The sequence below is a fragment of the Ahaetulla prasina genome, chromosome 2 (assembly GCF_028640845.1).
Source record: "Ahaetulla prasina isolate Xishuangbanna chromosome 2, ASM2864084v1, whole genome shotgun sequence".
NCBI lineage: Eukaryota > Metazoa > Chordata > Lepidosauria > Squamata > Colubridae > Ahaetulla > Ahaetulla prasina.
The window spans coordinates 227351897-227377367 of NC_080540.1; the positions used below are offsets into that span (position 1 = coordinate 227351897).

At 43.5% G+C, this 25471-nt stretch overlaps 1 protein-coding gene across 1 annotated transcript; it reads left to right on the top strand.

The window, feature by feature from the left end:
• AK3 (adenylate kinase 3) lies at window positions 1–23845 on the top strand. Its single transcript, XM_058168307.1, has 5 exons — window positions 1–340; window positions 9928–10047; window positions 18288–18460; window positions 19997–20115; window positions 23450–23845. Exons 1-5 carry the CDS (start codon window positions 190–192, stop codon window positions 23571–23573), a joined length of 687 nt encoding a protein of 228 aa, XP_058024290.1. The 5' UTR covers window positions 1–189; the 3' UTR covers window positions 23574–23845.
• The last annotated feature ends 1626 nt before the right edge of the window (window positions 23846–25471 follow it).

Genomic DNA, 25471 nt, shown 5'->3' on the forward strand with positions numbered 1-25471 from the left:
CGTCAATCAGGCTGCGGAGACGCCCATTTTCTTGAGTTATTGGGCTGATACCTTTCGGGCCAAGGCCGGGCCCGGCGTAGCCCTCCGGAGGAGATGCTGTGGATTTAGCCGGCGCCGCTGCAAGCCGAGGGAGGGAGTGGGTGGACGCTGGGATTCTGCTTTCGTCCCAATCCGCCAAGCGGCTCGGCCATGGCGGTGCGGGCGGCGCTGATGCGGGCGCTGATCATGGGGGCCCCGGGCTCTGGGAAAGGCACCGTGTCTTCCCGCATCGTCCAGCACTTCGCCCTGAAGCATCTCTCCAGCGGGGACATCCTGAGGGAGAACATGAACAAGAAGACCGGTAAGGAAGGCGAGCGAGGCCGCCACTACATAAAGCGATCTATGTCAGAGACTGCAGAGTCGCTCTTATCTACAAAAGCACAGAAATCCAACGGTTACATTTGTTATTCTAGCAAAGATAAGAGTGGGAAATGAAAACATGCTTTGGGCAAGCCCGGAATTGAGGTGATTTGGTTCACCTATTGTGCTAAGCCAATACTCCACGATTTGCAGAATATGGGAAGCCAGGCGCTCAGCCCCTAGCCTAGTGAACAAAGCCCTGGTTGAGTCTAGATTTAAAATTCTGCATGGGAAGGGTTACAAAATAGTTGAAAATAGTTGCAAGACTTCCTAGAATGAAAAGCTTGCAACTATCATATAAAGCTTTGATCGGCAGGCCTCGTAACAGTATTCTCTTCATGTGGATTTGGGGTTTTTATTTCTCCAACATTTATTTAGTCCGTAGCATATGGTATCCCTGTATCCTGGGTGATATATGTAACTGCCATCAATCATTCTTTCCCAATTGTCACTAAAACACCAGTATTGAAATTAAATGGAGCTACAAGTGCTTTTATTAATGTACCAACTCTTCATTGGTGTCTGATTTATTTTCACTGTTTCACCTCATTGAAGAACTTGAACCAAGCTCAGGTGTTTAACAGACGAAGGACCACATCTGTGGCGCAGCAAACTGAAATTCACTGTAGTCCTCAGAGATCTACTTAGTTATGTTAAGCATAGCTTAGTTGTATTTTTCTGGTGTTTGTAATGCAAGCCATCATGCATCCCAAAGAAGCAACTTATGTGTGTACACTGTGGAGGTACATTTAGTACCTTTTCTAGCAAGCATGCAGTACCTTAATATATTTCAACCTGGTATGGAACACTGGCAGATTCCGTCATTGGGTGGGGAGAAGGCTTCTCTAATTGATTACACTATAATTTAAATAAGGGCTGTCCAATCTTGGCAACTTTAAGACTTGTGGACTTCACTTCCCAGAATTCCCCAGCCAGTATGGGAGTTGAAGTCCACAAGTCTTAAAGTTGCCAAGGTTGGAAACCACTGATCGCAAGGAATTTGACTTCCTTTATACACAATTTTTACCTATATAGTCGATCTGGTTTTGATAATCTTCCTAGTATCTCGGGGATAACAGCATTGGGTAACCTATTTCTGGAAATGGATCCAGTTGCTATCATGGCATTTGATCTGGGGCTGGAGCTAGTTTGTATTAGATGTATTTATCAGTTTAAAATGTCACAACTGTTCTAAAGTAGCATTGCAGTAATTGAAGGTTGTCCTGGAAACTGAACATTATCAAATGTAGTCACTCTAGTCTAGCCATTACTGTCTGCTCAAATACTAAAGAAGAGCAAACTCTGAAAGCAAAGATTGCCCCTCATTCCTGATTTAATAAGGAGTATCTAGGGCTAAGAATGAACTGATTATGTATTTTAAAACACCTAGCTTTATATACAAGATCTGGGGGGAAAAAACCCTAGGATAAATACCTGAGATTTCCCAACTACACTTAAGAGCAGCATCGAAAGCCAAATGTTAGCACCTAATAGCTTCCCATTCAATTAATAAGCTCCTTTCATTTCCTTACCTTATACCAGCCACAGAATAGGGAAACACTTTTAGGGCACTAAATTTGCCTGAATCTAAAATAGAACCTAATGTTAACCAGTTCCCTAGTTGGGCCTTTTCTTTCTTACATTAAATTGTGTCTGAAATTCTCAGAGACTTGCTGAACAAGTCTTAGCAAGGTGTTTTTTTTTTACAAGCTCTGAAATAAAAGGTCTCATAAAACAGTTCAAGCCTAATAAACCTCAGATAATGATTTTATTGCTGCCAAAGTCTTATGCCATAATTGGGAATAATGGGCCTCAGTATTTTTCTTCTCTGTTCATTTACATGGATTGTACCACACAAATGCCCAACAAAAGGGGTCTAACCATTATAGGGTGCTTGTTTATAAACAGGGTACTTCTGAACTGCCTGCTATCGACCCATCAGCCTCTAAGCATAATAAGAAAGCTCTGTGCTAAAGTCAGCACAACAAATTGGCTGCCTAGATTAACTGTTAGAGCATATGGAGGCGGATGTGCAAACTGGCTTTAGAGATGGACGTTATCCTCAACTATGTTCAAGTATGGCAACATTTGGCTGAAAAATATTCATCTAAGACAGACTCTGCCTCCCTTGTCTTAAGGTCTGCATTTGATTTTATTTCCCAGAGCAAAATTGTGGAATGAAGTGATAAATTCTTTTATGATAGATAGATGCCTGCTGCTGTTAATCCATAATCCTTGTGAGAATGCCAATATAAAGAAAGGTTCATTGCAGTATGCAAGGCTATTATGCTAAACAGATCCGAACCCAAAAAACTGTACTTTGCTTTTAACAGAGTAGTATGAAAGCTTTATTTGGCAAAAGTGCATGTGCAATTACTGTTTAGTGCTTAGATGGGACCTTACTGTTATTTTGTCCTATTGCAAAGGGTCTGCTCCGAATTGTTCCAAGTGGCCCCATGTGCTCCTAATATAGTATTAAGTTGGAAGGCAGGATTGACTGAAATTGAAATAGGTTTTGCTTTATTGCATTCTGGTTGAAGCTGTTGTTCTTTTCGGAAAGCTTCAGTTCTTTTTGCAAAGTTTTGTAAATTTTGAATCAACAAGGAATAGAACAATGTAGCAAAAATTGCAGTATTCTGTTTTTCTCCTAGGGAAAATTGTAAATTTCTAACTGATAATTTTCTAATTGTAAATTTCTAATTGATAAAACACTTATTGCATTCAAGCAATGTGCCCAAGATATGGAAACCTAACTGGATCCTTTTGCTCAGGGTCAGCAATACAACTGTCCCTAAACTGTCCCTAAACTCTGGAGAACACTAACCTTAGTAAGAAAGCTACACAGCTCTCCACAAGCTCTGGAGGACATTAACCTTAGCAACTTTTGTCTTCCTGTTTCCATCTGCTCAATTCACATCAATATTTCAATGGACAGTTAATGGATTTACAGACATAGCAGAGTATTACCCTAAGCTCTGGACGACACTAACCTTAGCAAGGTAGCTATGCATAGATAGCTATGCAGTTGACCTAAACTCTGGAGGATACTAACCTTAGCATGATTTAATACACGCTCTACAGGGGTTCTTGAGGGCAGATACAAAATAATTCCTGAACTAAGGCTGTGTCCTTATGAAGAATGGTCCATAAAAAACATAATCCGTGTTCTGCTATATTATGTTTTTTTTCCCTAAGGGTACAATGATCTTTTGATGAAGTGCCCAGGCAATTCTGAAATATTTTATATACAGTTATTACCAGACCAGTATGATTCCATTTCTGTGAATGTGGTTAAATTCTGTTACACTGTCAGTAAAACCAGTCCTTGATTTTATCCCTGATCTAGACATAAACTTTATTTTATTCCATCTGATTGTGGATTCTGATGAGTGACCATATTAAAGGTATGTATGTTTGTATGTATGTATGTATGTATTGGGGTGAAATCTAAATTTTTTTGCCACCGGTTCTGTGGGCATGGCTTGGTGGGCATGTGACTGGGTGGGTGTGGCCAACATGACATCACTGATGTCTTCCTTCCTTCCTTCCTTCCTTCCTTCCTTCCTTCCTTTCTCTCTCTCTCTCTCTCTCTCTCTCTCTCTCACACACACACACACACACACACACCTGAAAGTGTCCCCTGTCATGGGCTGGATGCAGGCAGCAGGACCCGAAGCGGCGGGTGAAGGCAAGGGGCCTGGGGGACCTTCCGGGAAGGCAGCGTGGAAGGCAGTCAAGCATGGCAGGGCTTCGGGGAAGGGAGTAAGCTGCCCCCCCCCGCTTTACCACTCAATCTCTTTCTCCATGCCAGCAGCACCCACTCGGCCAATCTTCCTGCAAACTCGGTCGACACTTCCACACCTTCGCACACTTCCTTTCTTCCCCCCCACCATGACCTCCCCATGCCTGTGCAGCATCTTCTTTGTGCAGTAAGGCAGCCGTGGGAAATTGCCAACCCATCGGCAGGCACCAGGAGCCCAGGCGGAGAAAGCCGCACTTACAAGAAGGGGGACGGTCCTCTCTTCTTTATGGAGCTCAACTTTGCCGGACTCTTCTCTTCTCTGCCCACTCTTAACACCACCAACGCCGATGCTGCTGGGAAAATGGCTGGATGTAGCTGAATGAGGCTTGCTGCCCTGCCACACTTACTAGAAAGTGCCTAAGATCCAGGCTACAATCAGGATTGCAATGGCATTAACCCACATCTGCCTCATTGCAGGACCTCCGGGCTGCCTGGGAGCTCTGAGTCAGCTGAAAAAAGGTTCAGTTCTTGGGGAGATGCTCTCTTTTCTTGTCTCCCCATTCTCCTCTCCTCCTCATTCAGCCACATCCAGCCGGTTTCCCAGCAGCGGTGTTAAGAGTGGGCAGAGAAGAGAAGAGTCTGGCAAAGTCGAGCTCCATAAAGAAGAGAGGACCGTCCCCCGTCTTGTAAGTGCAACTTTCCCCTCCTGCGCTCTTGGTGCCCGCTGATGGGTTAGCGATTCCCATGGCTGCCTTACTGCAAAAACAGATGCTGCACAGGTGTGGGGAGGTCATGGGGGGGGGGGTAGGAAAGGAAGCGTGCTGAGGTATGGAAGCATCGGTCAAGTCTGCAGGAAGATTGGCCAAGTGGATGCTGCTGGCGAGGAGGAAGAGATGGAGTGGTAAAGTGGGGGGGGGAGCTTACTCCCTTCCTCGAAGTCCTGTGTTAAGGGTAATCTGGGCTCACAACCAAGGTTGTGGACTATTGAGCAGAGTACCCTACGCATGAAAACGACTGAGACTGGTTGTGGACAGTAACAGTCACTACACAGACAAACTGGGGTTTGACATTACTTTACTTTTAGGGAAAAAACAAAATCATAGTCCAAGACAATCCAGGTCATACACATATAAAGCCAGTCCAGGGATATTACAAATACCAAGTCTTCTTACCAAATGTAGACCTGCACAACAAACCAGATCTTCTTTAGGAACACAGTTCAATACACAACAGTCAGTAAATATTGAGGAATCAGTAAATAGCCATGATCAAGCCATGATCATGCATAGAGCTCAAATATACAGTTGCAGCATATCAGCAGGTAACAATGCTGTAGAGTCCCCACAAGCCATCATTTAGCTTTCCTTATATACATTGGCTACAGAGCTCAGCCAGTCAGGATGCATGATGATGCAGCACAGCCTTAAAGCAATATAATACCTTTCTTACTGCAAACTTACATAGTTGGTTTATATATTGCCTGGCCAACTAGTTAGACAAATAACAATTTCCTAACACCCTGCCATGCTTGACTGCCTTCCACGGGGGCTTCCACTTGCCTGCCTTCATAAGCTGGCCCCCGGGACTGCAGCGTGGAAGGCAGGCAAGCTTGGCAGGACTGCAGGCCATGGATTGGTTCAGGGGTGTGGCCAGCGAGCCATTGGTCCCGGTTTGGCGAACCAGCCCCAGTCTTCGCTACCTTCTCGCCTGATCCAGTTTGATCCAGTAGCATTTCACCCCTGGTATGTATGTTTGTATGTATGTTCCCTTTTATTGCATCAGTGTAAGTATCCCCATATCCATCCTTTTTAATGCATCAATTTAGTATTTGGGTTAGGGATAGATTGTCCTGGAGAAAAGTTATATGGTTGCTAGGAGTCAAAAATAACTTGATGGCACATCTTAGATTAGCACTGGAAATGTGCAGAGAATAAAGAGCAGTTCCTGTTGAATTGGACCCAAATCCTGCCCTGTTCAAACTTTTCAAGAAAAACATGGTTTGGCAAGCCTTCTGAGACCCAAGGAGTATGTGGATATTGCTGATCTTTTAACTGCTTTTATGATTATTTTTAAGTGTTATCTGAATTGTTAGTTGATTGTAACCTGCTCTTTAATATATTGTAACACAGTGTTTTTTATTTGTACATTTCTAAGTGATGCTTAGAGAGCCAGATTGGTGTAGATCTTAAGGCATTAGGCTAGAAATTAGGAGACTGTGACTTCTAGACCTCCTTAGGCACAAAACTAGCTAGGTGACCTTGGGCCAGTCACTTTCTCTCAGCCCTAGGAAGGAGACAATGGCAAGCTACTTCTGAAATCTTGGCACGAAAACTGCAGGAAAGACTTATCCAGGCAGCCTTGGACATGACTGAAGATAAGAAAAAAAGTGAAGCTTAGAAATATGCTGTGTCTGAAAATCAGTTTACTTCATAATTGATTGGTGTTTGGTTGTTCTACTTTGTTTATAATTTTTCCAATTGAACAGATAGTAGAATCTGTTTAGCGTCTAAGCATCATTCTCTGACGTGTTTTGCATAACATGCCTAAATATATTATATTGCGCAGAACCAGGATATAAGAAGGCTAATGCATAACCTGCAAAGCCTAAGTTTTCTAAATTAACCATTATGATTACTCGCACTACAATAATCCATTAATCTATTAATCTATAATCCATAATCCATATTAGAAAGATGGGTTGCAGGAAAGTTGACAAATGACTCACATCTTGAATTGTGTTTACGAGAATAATTTCCATAATATTATAGCATGGTGAAACAGACTTTGATATTATTTTTAAATTCTACTTTAACCTCATTTTTCCACAGCAAATTTATAAGCAGTACATGTAGTCCTTGACCTACGTCCACAGTTAAGTCCAACACTTCTGTTGTTAAGTGAAACATTCGTTAAGTGAGCTTTGCCTCATTTTATGATTTTTCTTGCAACGGATGTTAGGTGAATCACTAAAATTGCTAAGTTAGTAACACAGTTGTTAAGTGAATTTGGCTTCTTCATTGATTTTGCTCATCAAAAGGACACAGAAGGTGATCAGCTGACTCCAGGACACTGCAACCGTCATAAATATGAATCAGTTGCCAATTTGGAACCCGATCCAAATTTTGATCACATGACCCCAGGGATGCTGTGAAGGTTGTGTGAAAAACGATCATAAATTACTTTTTTATCCTTGTAACAGTCACTAAATAAACTGTTGTAAGTCAAGGTCTACCTGTAATATAAATGGGGAGGAAAAAACAGCCCAAAATATGAATATGTGAAAAAACACAAAGTGTTTTGTAATGTACTGGATTACTTTTTAGATTTCTAAAGATTAGCATAAAGTCACTAAAAGATATTCCCTGTTATTTTGGTTGCAGAATTTCCTCTGCACGCCCTGAAGGCATCTAGCCAGTTTAAATAGTTTCAAGTTCATATAAGTTAAACATTTACTTGTACTGACACTTAAAGGTTAACATCAGTGACTTCGCTGCATTTAAAGTCTTGCTGTTCCTGGAGCATGTTAGCAGCTGCAAAAAGTGTGTTTAATAATAGAGAAGAGAGCACAGATTTAGACTTTTCTTCTTAGGACAGGAAAGATGTTATTTTTTTGAGCAATTCATGAGCTCTCCTTTCTCTATAACAGGGGTGCCAAACTCGATTTCATTGGGGGCCGGATCAGGGTTGTGTTTGACCTCATGGGGCCGGGGGGTGGGCGTAGCTGGGGTGGGCATGGCCCACTCGACGTCACTCATGTCAGGGGCACCTGTGGCGGCCCAAAAGCTCTGCCAGTGAAAACAGGCTTCCGACCTCAGTTTTTGGCTGCGACGTCCTCCTGCAACCCTCCTGCGATGGTGCGCTTCAGTGGTTAAGATGGCCTAGAGATTGGTAGTTGAACATAGATCTTTTTAACATTTCTATTATATTGTGCTCTACTAATCTAGATGAAATGTTTATATGTTGCTAGTCCATGTATGATATGCCATACACTAAATAATAATAAATTACTGTTCCTTTTCTTTGACAAAGTCTCTACTTTATACTAGGAGTTTGAATGGTACATGATGGCTTACATGCAAATTCCAAGGTTATATTTACATTTTGTTAAATTCAGTATATTTTAAAAATTAAACTTACACAGACAGTAAAAAACACTCCTGTGTTCAGGGAAATGTGGTCTCAAGAATTTATGTGTGAGATTATTGGGTGCATTTCCTGCTCTTTGCTATTGAAGCATCATACTAAGTTGCTGACTCCTTCTGTTGGTAGAAACAACTAAATACGCATGCAGCTTCCCCATTTTATAGTTCGTCTTACCTTTATCATTTGTTTAATGTTTCTTTCAGTTTGGAATCATTCTTGATTTCCTGAAAAACCAGAATCAGAAGCAAATGATAAAGTTAAATCTGAAATGACGCAGTTAAAAAAAAAACAGCGATAGTGTGGAAAGGCGTGTTATTTAAAAGGAAACAATTAATGTAAACATGTAATAGCTATTATTATGACAGCCAGTTTGCAAGTGTAGTTATATAGTCTAGGCTCTCTCTACAATTACTAAATGCAGAAGTAAACCACAATAATTCATTAGAACCCTATTTGATCTACCAGTGTTTGTTTAGAAGCTAAAATCATCCCATGTTGTGGAATACTTCCAAACCAAGCTGCATGGCCATAAACAACCTTAATAGCCTATTAAGTAGTTGATCTGGAAAATGTCCACTGAAACAAAATGGAAATTTAATAAAGTGACTTGAACGGGGCAGTAGATGGAATTGAACTGTCTGTAAATATAAAAGGAGAGGAAAGGAATGAATTAGCTATAGGAGCCAAAAAGCAAAGATTTCAGTTATGGAAGGAAAGAGAAACAAGAAGATATCTGTCATCCATAAATACTGAAACTCAAAGAAGAGTTAATATTTTGACGAATGCTTAATTTGAGCAAAGCACAGTTTGATTTTGGTTTAGCAAGAGGATATTTTTTTGGCCTGTATTTCTTTAACCTTTACTGAATGTGTGTCGTGTCCCACTCCTCCGCTGACGGCCGGGTCAGGGAAATCCAAATCAGGTGTGCCTCTGCAGCTCTGCCAAAGTCCTAGCAAAGTCCTCAGGGCAGGCAGGAGACCAGAAAGTGACTTCAGCAAGATATGTTTAGACTTTGCCTGACTCAGAGAATGCCAGAAAGCAGATCCTTTATATAGGCCATGGGGTGTGGCTCCATGACTCAGCACTTATCCAGGCCTGCCCCTCCCTTCCTTCTGTTGCCTCCGCCTATCAAGTCTTCTGACGCGAGGGTCACTCCAATCGGCAGCTGTTGGTAATTGACCTTCCTCAGGCTCACATGCTGTGGAGGAGGGGGAGGGGTCTAGTTGCTCCGTTTGCCTGGGCATGGAGTCAGAGCTGGGGGCTGGAGATACTTGCTCTTCTTCAGCCTGTCTGGGCATGGAGCCAGGGCTGGGGCCGGGAGATGCCCCCTCCTTAGCCTGTCTGGGCATGGAGCCAGGGCTGGGGCCGGGAGGACATTCTTCAGCGTTCGGAAGCAGATAAGCAGACCCCGGCTGCGGTGAGAGCGGGCAAGACACAACAATGTGCTCATCCTTAGTGCAATAGCAACCTTTAGGTGTAGTCTATAATAAGACCCGATTCTCTGGGAAAAATGTTTTTTTAATTGCTCATTTCCCCACCAATAAAAGATGAAAGTTTAGTGAGAGCAAAACAAAACTATATAACACAATTGCCTGCAAGATCCCACCTCATTAAGATTTTTCTGTTCATTCTTGCTTCCACAGAAATTGGCATACTGGCTAAGTCATATATTGAAAAGGGGCAATTGATTCCTGATGACGTCATGACCCAGCTGATGCTAAGTGAGCTGAAAACACTAGATCAGAACCATGTGCTGCTGGATGGTGAGAGCTTGCATTGTACCTTTTTGTAAATGAAAGGTAGTTTCCAGCTAGTGAACCCGATATGTTAAACATAGGATGTTGGTTGGTGATAATAATAATAATAATAATAATAATAATAATAATAATAATAATAATAATAATAATAATAATAATAATAATAATATTTTAATTTGTATACCGCCCTTCTCCCGAAGGACTCAGGGCGGTGAACAGGCAGATAAAATATAAATACACACAATAATTAAAAACATCCCTTAAAAAACTAATTTAAATGCCCAAAATGTTAAAAAACGTACTCCCCCGTAAAATAACAAAATTTTAAAAACCCATCCAATAAAAATAAAAATCAGGCTAGTCCAGCCATACGAAATAAATAAGTTTTAAGTTCGCGGCGAAAGGTCCTAAGGTCAGGTAATTGTCGAAGTCCGAGGGGAAGTTCGTTCCACAGGGTCGGAGCTCCCACAGAGAAGGCCCTCCCCCTGGGGGCCGCCAGTCGACACTGTTTGGCTGACGGCACCCTGAGGAGTCCCTCTCTGTGGGAGCGTACCGGACGATGGGAGATAGAAGCCGGCAGTAGGCGGTCCCGTAGATAGCCCGGTCCTAAGCCATGGAGCGCTTTAAAGGTGGTAACCAATACCTTGAAGCGCACCCGGAAAACAACAGGTAGCCAGTGCAGTCTGCGCAGGATAGGTGTTATGTGGGAGCTCCGAGACGCTCCCTCAATAACCCGCGCAGCCGCGTTCTGAACTAGCTGAAGTCTCCGGGTGCTCTTCAAGGGGAGCCCCATGTAGAGAGCATTGCAGTAGTCCAGGCGAGAGGTAACGAGAGCATGAGTGACTGTGCATAAGGCATCCCGGTCCAGGAAGGGACGCAACTGGCGGATCAGGCGAACCTGATAAAATGCTCTCCTGGAGACGGTCGCCAAATGGTCTTCAAAGGACAACCGACCATCCAGGAGCACGCCCAAGTTGCGTACCTTCTCCATCGGGGCCAATGATTCACCCCCGACAGACAGCTGCATCTGCAGCTGACTGTACCGAGGTGCCGGCATCCACAGCCACTCCGTCTTGGAGGGATTAAGTTTGAGCCTGTTCCTCCCCATCCAGACCCGTACGGCTTCCAGACACCGGGACAGCACTTTGTCAGCTTCACTGGGGTGGCCGGGGTGGAAAAGTACAGCTGGGTGTCATCAGCGTACAGTTGGTATCTCACCCCAAAGCCACTGATGATCTCACCCAGCGGCTTCATATAGATGTTGAACAGGAGGGGTGAGAGAATCGACCCCGCGGCACCCCACACATGAGGCACCTTGAGTCGATCTCTGCCCCCTGTCAACACCGTCTGCGTCCGATCAGAGAGGTAGGAGGAGAACCACCGATAAACGGTGCCTCCCACTCCCAACCCCTCCAACCGGCGCAGCAGGATACCATGGTCGATGGTATCAAAAGCCGCTGAGAGGTCTAATAGGACCAGGGCAGAGGAGTAACCCCTATCCCTGGCCCTCCAGAGATCATCCACCAGTGCGACCAAAGCTGTCTCCGTACTGTATCCGGGCCGGAAGCCGGACTGGAACGGGTCTAGATAGACAGCTTCATCCAGGTACTGGGGTAGCTGACATGCCACCACACTCTCTACAACCTTCGCCGTAAAGCGAAGATTGGAGACTGGCCGGTAGTTCCCTAAAACAGCTGGGTCCAGGGAAGGCTTCTTGAGGAGGGGTCTCACCACCGCCTCTTTCAAGGCCGTGGGAAAGACCCCCTCCCGCAAAGAAGCATTTGTAATCCCCTGGAGCCAGCCTCGTGTCACCTCCTGAGTAGCCAGTACTAACCAGGAGGGGCACGGATCCAGTAAACATGTGGTGGCGTTCAGCCTACCCAGCAACCTGTCCATGTCCTCGGGAGTCACAGGATCAAAGTCATCCCAAACCACCTCAACAAGACGGGCCTCAGAACCCTCGCCTGGATCTACCCAATTTTGATCCAATCCATCCTGAAGCTGAACGATTTTGTCGTACAGATAACCGTTAAACTCCTCGGCACGCCCTTGTAGGGGGTCCTCCCGCCCCTCCTGTTGAAGGAGCGAGCGGGTCACCCGAAACAGGGCGGCCGGGCGGTTATCTGCCGACGCAATGAGGGAGGAAACGTAGGAACGCTTCGCTACCCTCATTGCCACTAGGTAGGTCGTACTATAGGACCTAACTAGTGTCCGGTCAGCCTCAGAGCGGCTGGATCTCCAGGCACTCTCTAGGCGTCTTCTCCGGCGCTTCATCTCCCTCAGCTCCTCGGAGAACCAAGGAGCTGGTTGAGACCGACGCCGGGTCAGAGGCCGCAAAGGCACGACACGGTCCAAAGCTCCAGCCGCGGCCCGTTCCCAGGCCGCAACTAGCTCTTCAGTCGAGTCGTGGGCCAGGTGTTCGGGAAACAGCCCAAGCTCCGTCAGGAACCTCTCCGGGTCCATCAGGCGCCTGGGACGGAACCAACGCATTGGTTCCGTCTCCCTGCGGTGGTGGGTAGCGGTCAGAAAGTCTAGACGAAGGAGAAAATGATCTGACCATGACAAAGGTTCAACAACTAAATCATTTAAAACCAGATCATTAGACCACTGGCCAGAGATAAAAATCAGGTCTAGGGTACCTCCCCCGACGTGGGTAGGGCCGTCAATTAACTGAATCAGGTCCATGGCCGTCATGGAAGCCATGAACTCCTGAGCTGCCGAGGATGCTACGCCGGCTGATGGCAAATTGAAATCCCTCATGACCAACAGTCTGGGGGTTTCAACTGCCAACCCGGCCAGCAACTCCAACAGCTCAGGCAGGGCTGTAGTCACGCAGCAAGGAGCCAGGTACGTGATCAACAAGCCCACCTGAGTTCTACGACCCCACTTCACGAAGAGGGATTCACACCCAGCTATCTGAGGCACAGTGGTTTCCCTCGGCTCAAGACTCTCCTTAATGATAACCGCCACCCCTCCACCCCTACCCTGGGCCCTCGGCTGATGGAATGCTCGGAAGCCTGGTGGGCACATCTCCACTAGGGGGACCCCCCCTTCGGTGCCCAGCCAGGTCTCTGTAATGCCCATAACGTCCGCGGTCCCTTCCTGAATAAGATCTGAAATCAGGGGGGCTTTATTAACCGCGGACCTGGCATTACATAACATCAGCCGGAGGCCCAGGTCCCGATTACCCTGGCCACTCGGGTCACGGGAAATTTCTGGGGGGCCGGAGCACGCAATCGCTCGTAAACAGCGAGGGCGAGCCCCCGAGACCTGATGTGCCCCCCCCCTTCCGTCATATCTGCCTCTCCCACTTACCGTAGTAATAGCTCGACCCTGACAAACTGGAACGACACCCCTCGCCATAACCCCAGGACCTATTAAGTTACCGCCGCGAACACATGGTGGACCTAGCCCCCTCCCTGACGGTTTCCCCCACCCATCCACCCCTCCCAACCCGAACCCGTCAGTTCCCACCCTCCCCTTAAAATTCCCATTAAAACTCCCCTTAAAAAACCGATTAAAACAGTTAATTAAAAATCCCCTGAGTCTCCTATTTTTGGCATGCCACCTCTCGGGGTTCCAAAACCCGTCCTCAAGATGGGCCCTCGATAATGTGGAGGGCCAAACCCGCGAGAGAGGGGAATCTCGCAGGGCAAGAAGGTCGGCCGCTGTAAATGTTCGCATAACAATAATCTGGTAAACCAAAGGGTTGCGTCCACAAATATGTCATGTCATTGAAATCACGAGAAATGGTGGAAAAGCAGTCCTGGTCGGTCAAGTTGTTCAAGAAGATGGTGTAATACACGGGACAGAAATCGGCTGAAAGGAATCCTCGACGACAAAAGAGGTAGACAACGGCCCAAGTGATGGAGAAAGGGCCAGATGATTCAATGTTTATGTAAAAGTAGAGAGTCATCCCCGCTGTCGTCGCCCTCATTACGACGTCAACTGCCATCGGGAAACAATCACCCCCAGAAAGCTGTCCAAAGAGACCCGTGGACCGGCAAGCTATCTGTTCCGCCGACGAGGGGGCAATGACATCAAAATGCCCCCCCCCACCGGCTGCCGTCATCTGCTGGTCGCTTCTGGTCAGTTCTGCAGTTTCAGTTCAGCTAAAAAGCGGGCGAGAGGAGGGCGAGAGTGACAAACGCCCCCTCCAAAGACGAAAGGAGGGCGAGTGTGTCAAATGCCAAGGGGCGAGAAGAGGGCGAGAGTGACAAACGCCCCCTCCGCGGGCGAGAGGAGGGCAAGTGTGTCAAGCGCCAAGGGGCGAGAGGAGGGCGAGAGTGACAAACGCCCCCTCCGCCCCCACCGCAGGCAAGAGGAGGACGAGTGAGAGGAGGGCGAAAACGTCAAACGCCCCTTCCGCCCCCTCCGCCCCCGCCCCCTCCGCCGACCACCGCCGCCGCCGTCAAAAGCGGTGAAAGAAAACGCCGGAGGCCAGCCGCCACCCCAAACGAGCCGGCCGAGCTGGCAGAACATGCCGGCAGCATTTGGGCTCGTCCTGCCGGCCCAGCTCTTCCCGAGGGCAAAAAACCCTCTCCCTGGGTCGGCAGGAGATCAGTTCAACCAGGAAGGGGGGGCAGCGATGTCAAAACGCCCCTCCCTTCTGTCCAGACCGCCGGACAAGAGAGACCACCATCGCCCCGCGAAGTCAATGCGGCGCCATCTTGCGCATGCGTTCTAAATCTAAAACAATCAGGTGTTGGCATGAGTCAAGACGGCCTTGACGGCATACACACACGTATATCCAAGTTGGATTCTTTAAGCATGGACTATAAAAGAGCTTGGATCCAGTTGTAGAAAAAAGATACAAAAGAAAAGTGTCAACATTCATATTACCAGAGCTTTGTTAGACAAAGGATGTAAAAGTCTGTTCAAGCCCTTAATTCATTTTTGTCTGGATCATCTTGAAGGGCTTATTATAAAATCGTTATCTGATAGTAACCTTCTGAGCTATATAAATCAAGATGAAAAAATGCCAGATGAAGGCAATGGAAGGAAATGTTGTCTCGTGGGAATTCTAAAGCCTTTCTTCGATACAAGCAAGAGATAAAGCTTCATTGCCTAATTAAATGGCATAGGGCAGTGATGGCTAACCTTTTTGCCATTGCGTGCCAAAAGCAGGGGAAGCGCGAGGGGGTTGCACACATGTATGCCACACCCATAATTCTATGTGCCCTGCCCCCCCTCCACGCACGCACGTGCGACCCACCCCATGCTCCCCACGCTTTTGGCACCCGATGGCACGGTGGGCCTAGTAGGCCTGTTTTTCAGTCTTCCCAGGCTCCAGAGCCTTTCTAGGAGTCTGGGGTGGGCAAAAATGGCCTCCCCACCACCAGAGGCCCTCCAGAGGCTGGAAATGGCCCATTTGCTGACTTCAGGTGGGACTGGAAGGCCCGAAAATCAGCTGGCCAGCACACACATGTACCGGACCTGAGCTTGCGTGCCCACCAATATGGCTCCACATGCCACCTGTGGCATGCATGCCACAGGTGCACCATCACGGGTATAGGGACTGTCATTTAGATAGCCAAGATAAGCTTTCTGGTCTGACTTTTTCCAAGTTAGGAAGCCTTCCAGTTACATGGCCTTTGACTGTCACAATTTCTTAAACAGTGTGGTTATTATTGAGAATTCTGCAACACTTGGCAAAATAATCCGTGTGAGATTAGATGGCCCCCAAAAAGCACCTTCCGTTGAATTTTGAAGCATATGCTTAGTGAACATAATGGTTAAATATGAATATGGTCCCAATACACCAAGGAGGAGGTGGATTTTGAGATCTGGTTAGAACCAATGATGGTTTGATTGAGTTTTAGTTGAAATGAAGTGTTACATAGAAACTATCAGGGTACTGTATTTTAAATGAAAAGATGCAGCGCTATATGGGAATATTCCAAAATATATCCATTTTTGGCACGGGTGTAAATGTTTCCAATTAATAAGCAGGCCAAGCCATATTCAGTAAGAGAAAAGTGACGATATGTTAGCCATAATATGATATGTTACCAGATATGTAAGCCTGGTGTGCCTTGCCCAAAGAGAACCCAAGTCGGAAAGGTAGACTAAAAGTTTATTTTTTATTTATCTACACAAGCACAGAGGGCACCTCACACATTTGAAGAGCCCCCGCCTAATCAATAAAGGAGAATATCTGTAGCTCAGGGTTGAAATGTGAATGTGCTAGCCGTGATAGCTCAGGCTGTTAGGAGCCTGTTATTAGAACACAGCAGCCTGCAATTACTGCAGGTTCAAGCCCGGCCCGAGGTTGACTCAGCCTTCCATCTTTTATAAGGTAGGTAAAATGAGGACCCAGATTGTTGCGGGGGCAATAAGTTGACTTTGTAAATATACAAATAGAATGAGACTATTCCCTTATACACTGTAAGCCGCCCTGAGTCTTCGGAGAAGGGCGGGATATAAATGTAAATAAAAATAAAAAAATAAATAAAAAAAATAAAAAAAATGGGTGTGTGTGTGTCATTGGTTCTCTTCAAGATTGCTTGTTTTCTAGCAAATGTTTCATTACCCGAACTAGATAACATCATCAGATAACGTTACCTAGCTTGGGTAATGAAAAGTCTGTATAAGTCTGAACCGAAGCTCGGAGAGCACCAAGAACCCCTCATGTGGAGAATCATTTTAACTTTAATCACTTCAATCATAAAGGGTTTGGAGTGAGTTCTTTTGCTGGTTAATATCATTTGACGTATCTCTGATGCATGTAGCATGTAACATCTCATAACTTCTTAGTATGAACGTCTTACTGCTCATCTACATATTCAGGAGGTCTCACATTATAATGAGTTTGCAAGTTACTAAAGTTCAAGTCCATGTGCATGAAAAGAGAATCCTCGCCCTTGGCAAGTTTGAACCAGTTCTCTTATCAGGCTGTACTTGCGTAGCTTTCTTTGTTCCTTCAAGAACTAGCAACATTAATCAAAGAAACATTAAAGAACTAAAAACATTTTACTAAAGATTAAACATGAATGAACTAAAAACAAAGAACTAGAAAAATTAATCAGAGACAGCCAGTTTAGTTTAGGGGTTAAGGCACAAGGCTTGAAAGCAGAAGACTGTGAACAAGTACCACCTTAGTCAGGAAGGCCAGCTGGGGGACTTTGATCCAGTCATTCACTCTCAACCCAACCCACCTCACAGGGTTGTTGTTGTTGTTATGGAGTAAATAGGAGGAAGAAGCTGTGTTGAACATGGTTCACTGCCTTGAGTTGTTTATAAAAATAATGAAGGTAGGATATAAATGTAAATAAAAATAAAAAAATAAATAAAAAAAATAAAAAAAATGGGTGTGTGTGTGTCATTGGTTCTCTTCAAGATTGCTTGTTTTCTAGCAAATGTTTCATTACCCGAACTAGATAACATCATCAGATAACGTTACCTAGCTTGGGTAATGAAAAGTCTGTATAAGTCTGAACCGAAGCTCGGAGAGCACCAAGAACCCCTCATGTGGAGAATCATTTTAACTTTAATCACTTCAATCATAAAGGGTTTGGAGTGAGTTCTTTTGCTGGTTAATATCATTTGACGTATCTCTGATGCATGTAGCATGTAACATCTCATAACTTCTTAGTATGAACGTCTTACTGCTCATCTACATATTCAGGAGGTCTCACATTATAATGAGTTTGCAAGTTACTAAAGTTCAAGTCCATGTGCATGAAAAGAGAATCCTCGCCCTTGGCAAGTTTGAACCAGTTCTCTTATCAGGCTGTACTTGCGTAGCTTTCTTTGTTCTTTCAAGAACTAGCAACATTAATCAAAGAAACATTAAAGAACTAAAAACATTTTACTAAAGATTAAACATGAATGAACTAAAAACAAAGAACTAGAAAAATTAATCAGAGACAGCCAGTTTAGTTTAGGGGTTAAGGCACAAGGCTTGAAAGCAGAAGACTGTGAACAAGTACCACCTTAGTCAGGAAGGCCAGCTGGGGGACTTTGATCCAGTCATTCACTCTCAACCCAACCCAACCCACTTCACAGGGTTGTTGTTGTTGTTATGGAGTAAATAGGAGGAAGAAGCTGTGTTGAACATGGTTCACTGCCTTGAGTTGTTTATAAAAATAATGAAGGTGGGATATAAATAAACAAACAAAATTAATTACTAAAAACATTAATCAAAGAAATCCCCCTCAGTTGCTGCCATCAGTCTACTGACATCATACTGACAACTCGTTTCTGTGCCTTTAGCTATTTGCAGTGACATTTTGTTTTTTTCACAGGCTTCCCCAGGACTGTCCCACAGGCTGAATCGCTGGATAAGGTGTGCCCAATTGACACCGTGATTGTTTTAGATGTGCCTTTTGAGACCATCAAGCAACGTCTGACTGCACGCTGGATTCATCCTGCTAGTGGCAGGGTGTACAATCTTGAATTCAACCCTCCCAAAGTCTCTGTAAGTTGCGCCTATATCTAGGGCAGCCGTGCAAAACCAAATATTGAAAGCTATCTGCTGTTCATTAGTGTTCACCAATTTGTACATCGAATCCCATCGTTTCCAGTCAGCTGCTGAGCTTGGCAAATGTGTGCTAAATGTTGGCTGATCCCCTCTGTTGCTAACCCCTGAAAAAAGTTCATTGCGATTGTAATCAAAATAAAGTTGTGTTGTCTTTAAATAATTCTGTGAGGTAGGCTGGGATTAGAGTTAGAGTTGTTTCTCTTCTGTTGTGAACTATTAATCATAGCTGACATGATTTAACAATATCTGGACAACTATGTTTAGCAATAGCAATAGCCCTTAGACTTATATACTGCTTCACAGTGCTTTACAGCCCTCTCTAAGTGGTTTACAGAGTCAGCATATTGCCCCCAACAATCTGGGTCCTCATTTTACCCAGCTCGGAAGACTGGAAGGCTGAATCAGCCTTGAGCCTGGTGAGATTTGAATTGCCACACTGCTGGCAGCCGGTGATCAGTAGAAGCAGCCTTCAGTACTGCACTCTAACCATTGCGCCATCGTGGCTCATCCCAGTTTAGTTTGAAAATTGCTCATCTTTTGCAATGATCACAATGTAGGGACATAAATTGGCACTTTTCACTTCCAGAAACTGTATACTATTGGTAATTAAAAAAGAAATAGAAGTATCAGCCTGCTGGGTCGAGAAGCTTTTTATGCTGGGCTTCAGACTTAAAAATAAAAGTCATTTTAAAATGGCTGAAATAAACTAACATGAGATTTCAGTTATAATTTTTTTTAAACAATATTCCTTTGGGGATTTTGTGGAGATCTTCTTAAAATGTTGCAGATGCTACAGGAGAGCTTGCTGAGAGTGTCATATTATTTTTTAAATGTTTAATTAAAAGGCAGGGTAAGAATTGATAGTGATGACATTTGAGCAATATTTTCATTAAGAGTATTTTAATCAGACTGTTAATAGTTTTTGTATTTTTTCAAGTGACACAAAATCTAGAAACAGACAATTTACCTTATAGGTAGTAATGCCTCCATAAAGCCATTCTAGTTCATAAATCCGTAACTTGATATTTTTTTTACCAAGGTGCAGTTTTGTTTTTATATTCTTGTACATACAGTAATAATGTTTTATAGAAATGAGCAGTGATCAAACTTAGTAACAATGTTAGCATGCATAAAGAAAGATTGGACACATCTTTTTGAAAGCTCATGTCTTAGGATACAGCCTTTTAATTGCCATAGAAACGTCATTGTTTCCTGCCCAATATTTTAAACCTGTCTGTTAATTGCTCAAGAGATTTCTTGGACTATTGTGCGGGTGCTGAATATCATTTATTAAATATAAAGAATACTGCCTGTTACATGATGTGCTAACTTCTGTGATAAAAATGAGGGCAGGAGTAGCAGCTTATAGCATAACTCAAAAACCAGAGAGCAGACCGATTCCATAGAAGAAAACTTATAGGTGTATAAACTGCTATTGTTCATAGTAGGGAATTTTCCTTTTCCCATCAACAGGGCCGTGATGATCACACAGGGGAGCCTCTTGTTCAGCGTGATGATGATAAACCGGAAACTATCATGAAGAGATTGAAATCTTACGAAGCAGAAACCAAACCTGTCCTGGAGTATTACCGGTAAGCACATTTCAATGTGCAATATTTAGTCTTAATACTTCCTCTTTAACATCTCTGCAACAACATAGGAATGTTTCAAATGTGCTACGCAAGCTGTGAGAAAGGAAGCCGAAGCATTGATTTTGTCTTCTAACTCATGGGGTGGTCTAGGACAGGGATCTGCGAACTTGACTCTTTTAAGACTTGTGGACTTCAACTCCAAGAGCTTTGCTGGCTGAGGAACTCTGGGAGTTGAAATCCACAAGTCTTAAAAGAGCCAAGTTTGCAGACCCTTGGTCTAGGAGAAAAGAGAGAAGCTGTTATGGAGTCTGTGTTTACATCTGAATCTGTATAACTAAGAGCCAATTAAGCTGAGATTAAGTTTGCTCATAATCACACAGGTGTGTCTCATGACTATATATTGATTTTGCATCCTTGTAATCCCTTTTTAAGTCCTGCCTGCATGAAGACTACTACTACTGTCTCCTGTCTTTGCACTCTTTTACCTATAGCTCTTCCTCCATGCTCAGGTTTGATTATATCCATGCTTTCATATTTTCAGAGTGAGTCTTTTAATTTTATATTAGTAGAAAGAGAGGCATTTTGATATAGTGATTAAAGGCACTTGACTAGAAACCAGGAGACTCTGAGTTCTAGTCGTGCCTTAAGCATGAAGCCACCTGAATGGCTTGGGGCCAATAACTTTTTCTGAGCCTAGGAAGAACGCGATTGCAAACAAATTCTGAAAAAACGAGATGACTTTTCCATATATGACATCTGGAATCAAAATTGACTTGAAAACCCCAAAGGGGAAAAAGAGGAATAAGATATATCTTGCTTTCTCTCATTGATGCCTGTACAGGAAATCCTTGACTTATAACTGTAATGGAGACTCTCCGAATACCCATTAGTCACTATGCACTGTTTTTGCCAAAAAAAACCAGAAGTAAATGCCAGTTTTTAGCAAAAATGTCATAACATGTAGTCAGATGTAGTCGATTTCAACTCCCAGAGTTCCTCAACCAGCAAAGCTGTGAGCTGCTGCAAATGGCTGTCAAATCAGGCCAGTTGCCAAGTGCCCACCATGCAGTCGTATAACTATGGGGAAGGATGGCCATCAGAACTTCGGAATGGTACCTTTGAGGGAATCCATTGTAACTTTCTAAGGCCACTAAGTCATAAGTCAAGGAATTGTTGTGAATTTAGATATCTGTTCTTTTTTGTTGCTATGTGTCCATTCTGAGTGAGTTAGAATTAAAAGAGGAAAAGTGCCCAGTAGCCTAGAGGAGAAAGGATATTGAAAAGGGAACCAACATGACAAGACAGTACAATTATTCCTGTTGTTTCATAACTGGGATGAGAGAAGATACATTTAAGGAATGTGTCCTCCTTGCTGAGTTCTTCTGTATCATAGGAGCATGCTGTAGAAAAGGTACTTTAGAGCAGGGGTCTCTAACCTTTCCTGCTTGTGGACTGGCGGAGTGGTAGGGAGAGGGAATGGTTTCATGCAAGCAGTTCCATTAATGAATCTGCCACTCAGATAAATGGAGTTTCAAACGCGAGCACCGCCGCTTGCTCAAATGGAGCTTCCTGCACAAGTACCCGCCGCTCATGCAAATGGAACTGTGCATGTTCACCCAACACTTTCGAATGGGCCATAGCCCAGGGATTGGGGACCTCCACTTTAGAGTCAAATCAACTCTGTTATGGAGTCGCTTGCATTTGTGTAGCACCAAAACAATATTGCATAAATACTGTGTTCTGACAACCAATACAGGACTTGGCCAATGGTTATAATAACTTCCATCATTTCCTAACTAGCCCCTGCAAGACGATTGCTACTGAGAAATGGTCATCTATTATTATTTATTGGTTATCAACTGTTCACTGAGGCGATAACTTTATGACTGTATCCTGTATCTTTATCCTCCAGAGGTTGCTGGTTACGCCATCAGCAGGGCTGTTTTCAGTTGTGGTTATTATTTTACTGATGATTAAAGTTATACTTTGCCTTTTTGTTTGGATAAACAGTCAAAATGGTTTTCAGCCATTAAAATATATCTTAGAAAACACAATCATAAAATTGCTAGAAGTGAAATAAGAGTTAAGTGTTAAAACAGCATCATTAAAGTTTACAAAAGAGACACATTTTGGCCGTTTTCCTAAACCTTGGGAGAGAAGACTAAACACAGCTCTTAGGAAGGGAATCCACTCCGTGATCTGGAAGCTCTACAAGAGAAGAGTCTCTCACACATGCCAAATAATCCAGTTTCTGACTGCAAGGCCATCTTCAAATTTATGTCTCCTGCTGAGCCAAGTAACATGTCCTAAGTATAGACTTCAGGCACAGAATAAGAATTGATGCAAATTATATTAAGAAAGCAATGTAGTTGACAGGTCCACTATGAACGAAACAGTAGGCTTGAAGTAAGGGAAGGCCAAAAGAAAACATGGAAACAGCTTGTAAAGCTGAGGGAGGTTTTAAAGCTACTTAAACGAGTGCAAAAGCAAGTAAGGCAGTCCTCGGCTTACAACAGTTTGTTTAGTGACCATTTGAAGTGACAATAGCACTGAAAAAGTAAGTGACTTATTACTGTTTTTGACACTGCAGCTTCCCCATGATCTCATGATGAAATGCAGCTGCATGGCGACTGACTCATATTTATGACAGTTGCAGTGTCCCGGGTTCATGTGATCCCCTTTTGCGACCTTCTGACAAGAAAAGTCAATGGAGACGCCAGATTCACTTACTAACTTAACAACTGTTAGCAGTATTCCAGTATTTTAAGGGGCTGCCACAAAGAAGAGGGGGGTCAACTTATTTTCCAAAGCACCAGAAGGCAAGACAAGATACAATGGTGGGAAACTAATTAAGGAGAGAAGCAACCTGGAATTAAAGAGAAACTTTCTAACAGTGAGAACAATTAACCAGTGGAACAGCTTCGTTTCAGAAGTTGTAGGTGCTTCATCACTGGAGATTTTTAAGAAAAGACTGGACAATCACCTGTCTGAAGTGGTTTGAGGTCTCCTTTTGAGCAGGGGGCTGGAGTAGAAGACCTTTAAGGTCTTTTCCAGCTCTATTCTGATTAATTGCAGTGTTTCACTTAACAACTGTAGCAAGAAAGGTCATATGAGGCAAAACTCACTTAACAAGTGTCTCACTTAGCAACAGAGATTTTGGGCTCCATTGTGGTCGTAAATTGAATACTACCCATATGCATTTTATAAAACTTGGTATACACGTAGACATAGAATCTTAATTTTTTTGTGCAATTGATTTCTCATTCTGGACTCTCAGAATCGTGAAAAAAACTTTTAATTTGCAAATAACTAATATTACTCGTCTTCTCTCTAGCCGAAAAGGAGTGCTGGAATCTTTTTCTGGAACAGAGACCAACAAAATCTGGCCTCATGTTTATCATTTCCTCCAAACGAAGCTGCCTGAAGTGAGCCAGAAGGGGACTGCTACTCAAAGCTGAACATGTTTCGTTTTACTAATACATGGAAACTACTAATATGTGGCTAAATATCCAGTTTCTAGCAATCTTTGGAATCATAAAAAATTAGGAACGGACTGTGATGGAATTATGAGCTTGATATATAGCTGTCTGAAATTTCTAAAATAACCATGTTTTACTTCTGTGCCAAAGTCTGGTAGGATGATTGACTGCTAGTTTTTTGTACTGGATATACCTGGATTTTGTATAATGTATTTAATAATAAACTCATTTTTAGCAACTCTTAGTTAAAATATCCATGGAGTTTGTCGAGAAAAGGATAGCAGTTTAAAATCAGTCCATTTTGAGAATTTACACAAGACCCCTTAAACAGGATGTAAGGTAAAATCATAGTAAAAAGAATGAGGTAGTCTGTCTTGTACTATATACATGTGCTGGGCACGAGACTTCTATAAATGAATAGTAATTTTGAACATATCAGTTTACTATTTTGGATACTTCCCTGAAGCATCTATATTAAGAATTCAGGCTGAAAACTGTTTAGAACATTTTCAAATGTTTCAAATTTCTAGACTACTTTCATCAATATTTACCACAATGTTCCAATGCTTTGAGCTACTACAGCTGACAGATCTTATTGCTAGCAGTCCTGAAAGTAAACTTTGTACCATTATGGTGTTTATATCAGGGGTAAACACATTTTTTCCTGCCTGGGCATTCAGAATTTAACTTTTTTTTTTCAAATCTCCCAAAAGCTGTAGAGGGTTTTTTCTTTATGTTGATAGTAGTAGTGGAAGAAGATGCCTCTTTTTCTAGTATTCTGAATGGAATTAGTAATTTAAGATTAAAGCAGCCATTTTGCTTCTTCAAATGTACCATAATCTCTTGTTCTATCATAAACCCTTCGCTCCCTATCCCACCATCTTAGAAAAAAAGGAAGACAACCAATTCTATTCAGCCAAAACAGTTAAAACATCATAATGCACAGCTATAAAAAAAACCCCAAAAACATAATAATCAGTTGAGAGGAAAAAAACAACTACCCCCAACAAATGAAGGTAACCATTGCATGGGCTCTGCCATACAGCCACATCCTCAGCGGCAAAACCTTATGTTTTAAGAACTTATGAAAGGGTCCGGGTTGGGGAGAGGAGTGATATCTAAAGGGAGGATACTGTGGCAGCAAATGTCTTTTTGGTCCTGCCATGATGGCACTTTGAAATAGGACAGGGAGTGTCTCTTTTGCTGGATACTATGGCTCGTATAGACATAATTGGGGAGAAGCTTTATAGATCATTATCAGTACCATGAATTGAACCCAGAAGCATACTGGCATCAATGCAACTCCTGGAGCAAAGGTGTAATTGGGATGATGAGGAGAAACATAATTGCCTCTTTATAATGGGCAGAAGAAATAACCTTGAGGAACAGGAGGAAGAGCTGCAACTGAGATATTCGTCAGATGAAAGAAACCTTGAATCCTGGGCAGAAAGGTAATTTGGGAAAGTGTCTTAGGCATGACTCTCCCTAGTTTTCAAGAAGATAAAGGGAGAGAGAGGAGAGATATATTTAGGCTTCCAAAATTCTGTTACCGTAAATATGTAATACAAGTAGTATTCTTAAGTTCAGCTTCCTAGCCTGGTCTACATTACTGCATTCTGTATCACTTATTGATTTTGGATGCTCTTCAGGCCATCCCACCTAAAGCATATTTTGCAAAGGTAACCAAGGCTGATGAGTGATCATGAGCAGAGCCTACCAGTCGAGGAATGGGCAAAATTGGCACAAACAAGAAGTTGCACAAAGGGGCTCCTGGCCATGGCTGCTACCAGTTCTTCAAAAAGAAACCATGAGTCCAGGAGGATTGTACAGATTTTGTTTGGGGGTAGCACAACCCAGAGCAAATCCCTAGAACTAGA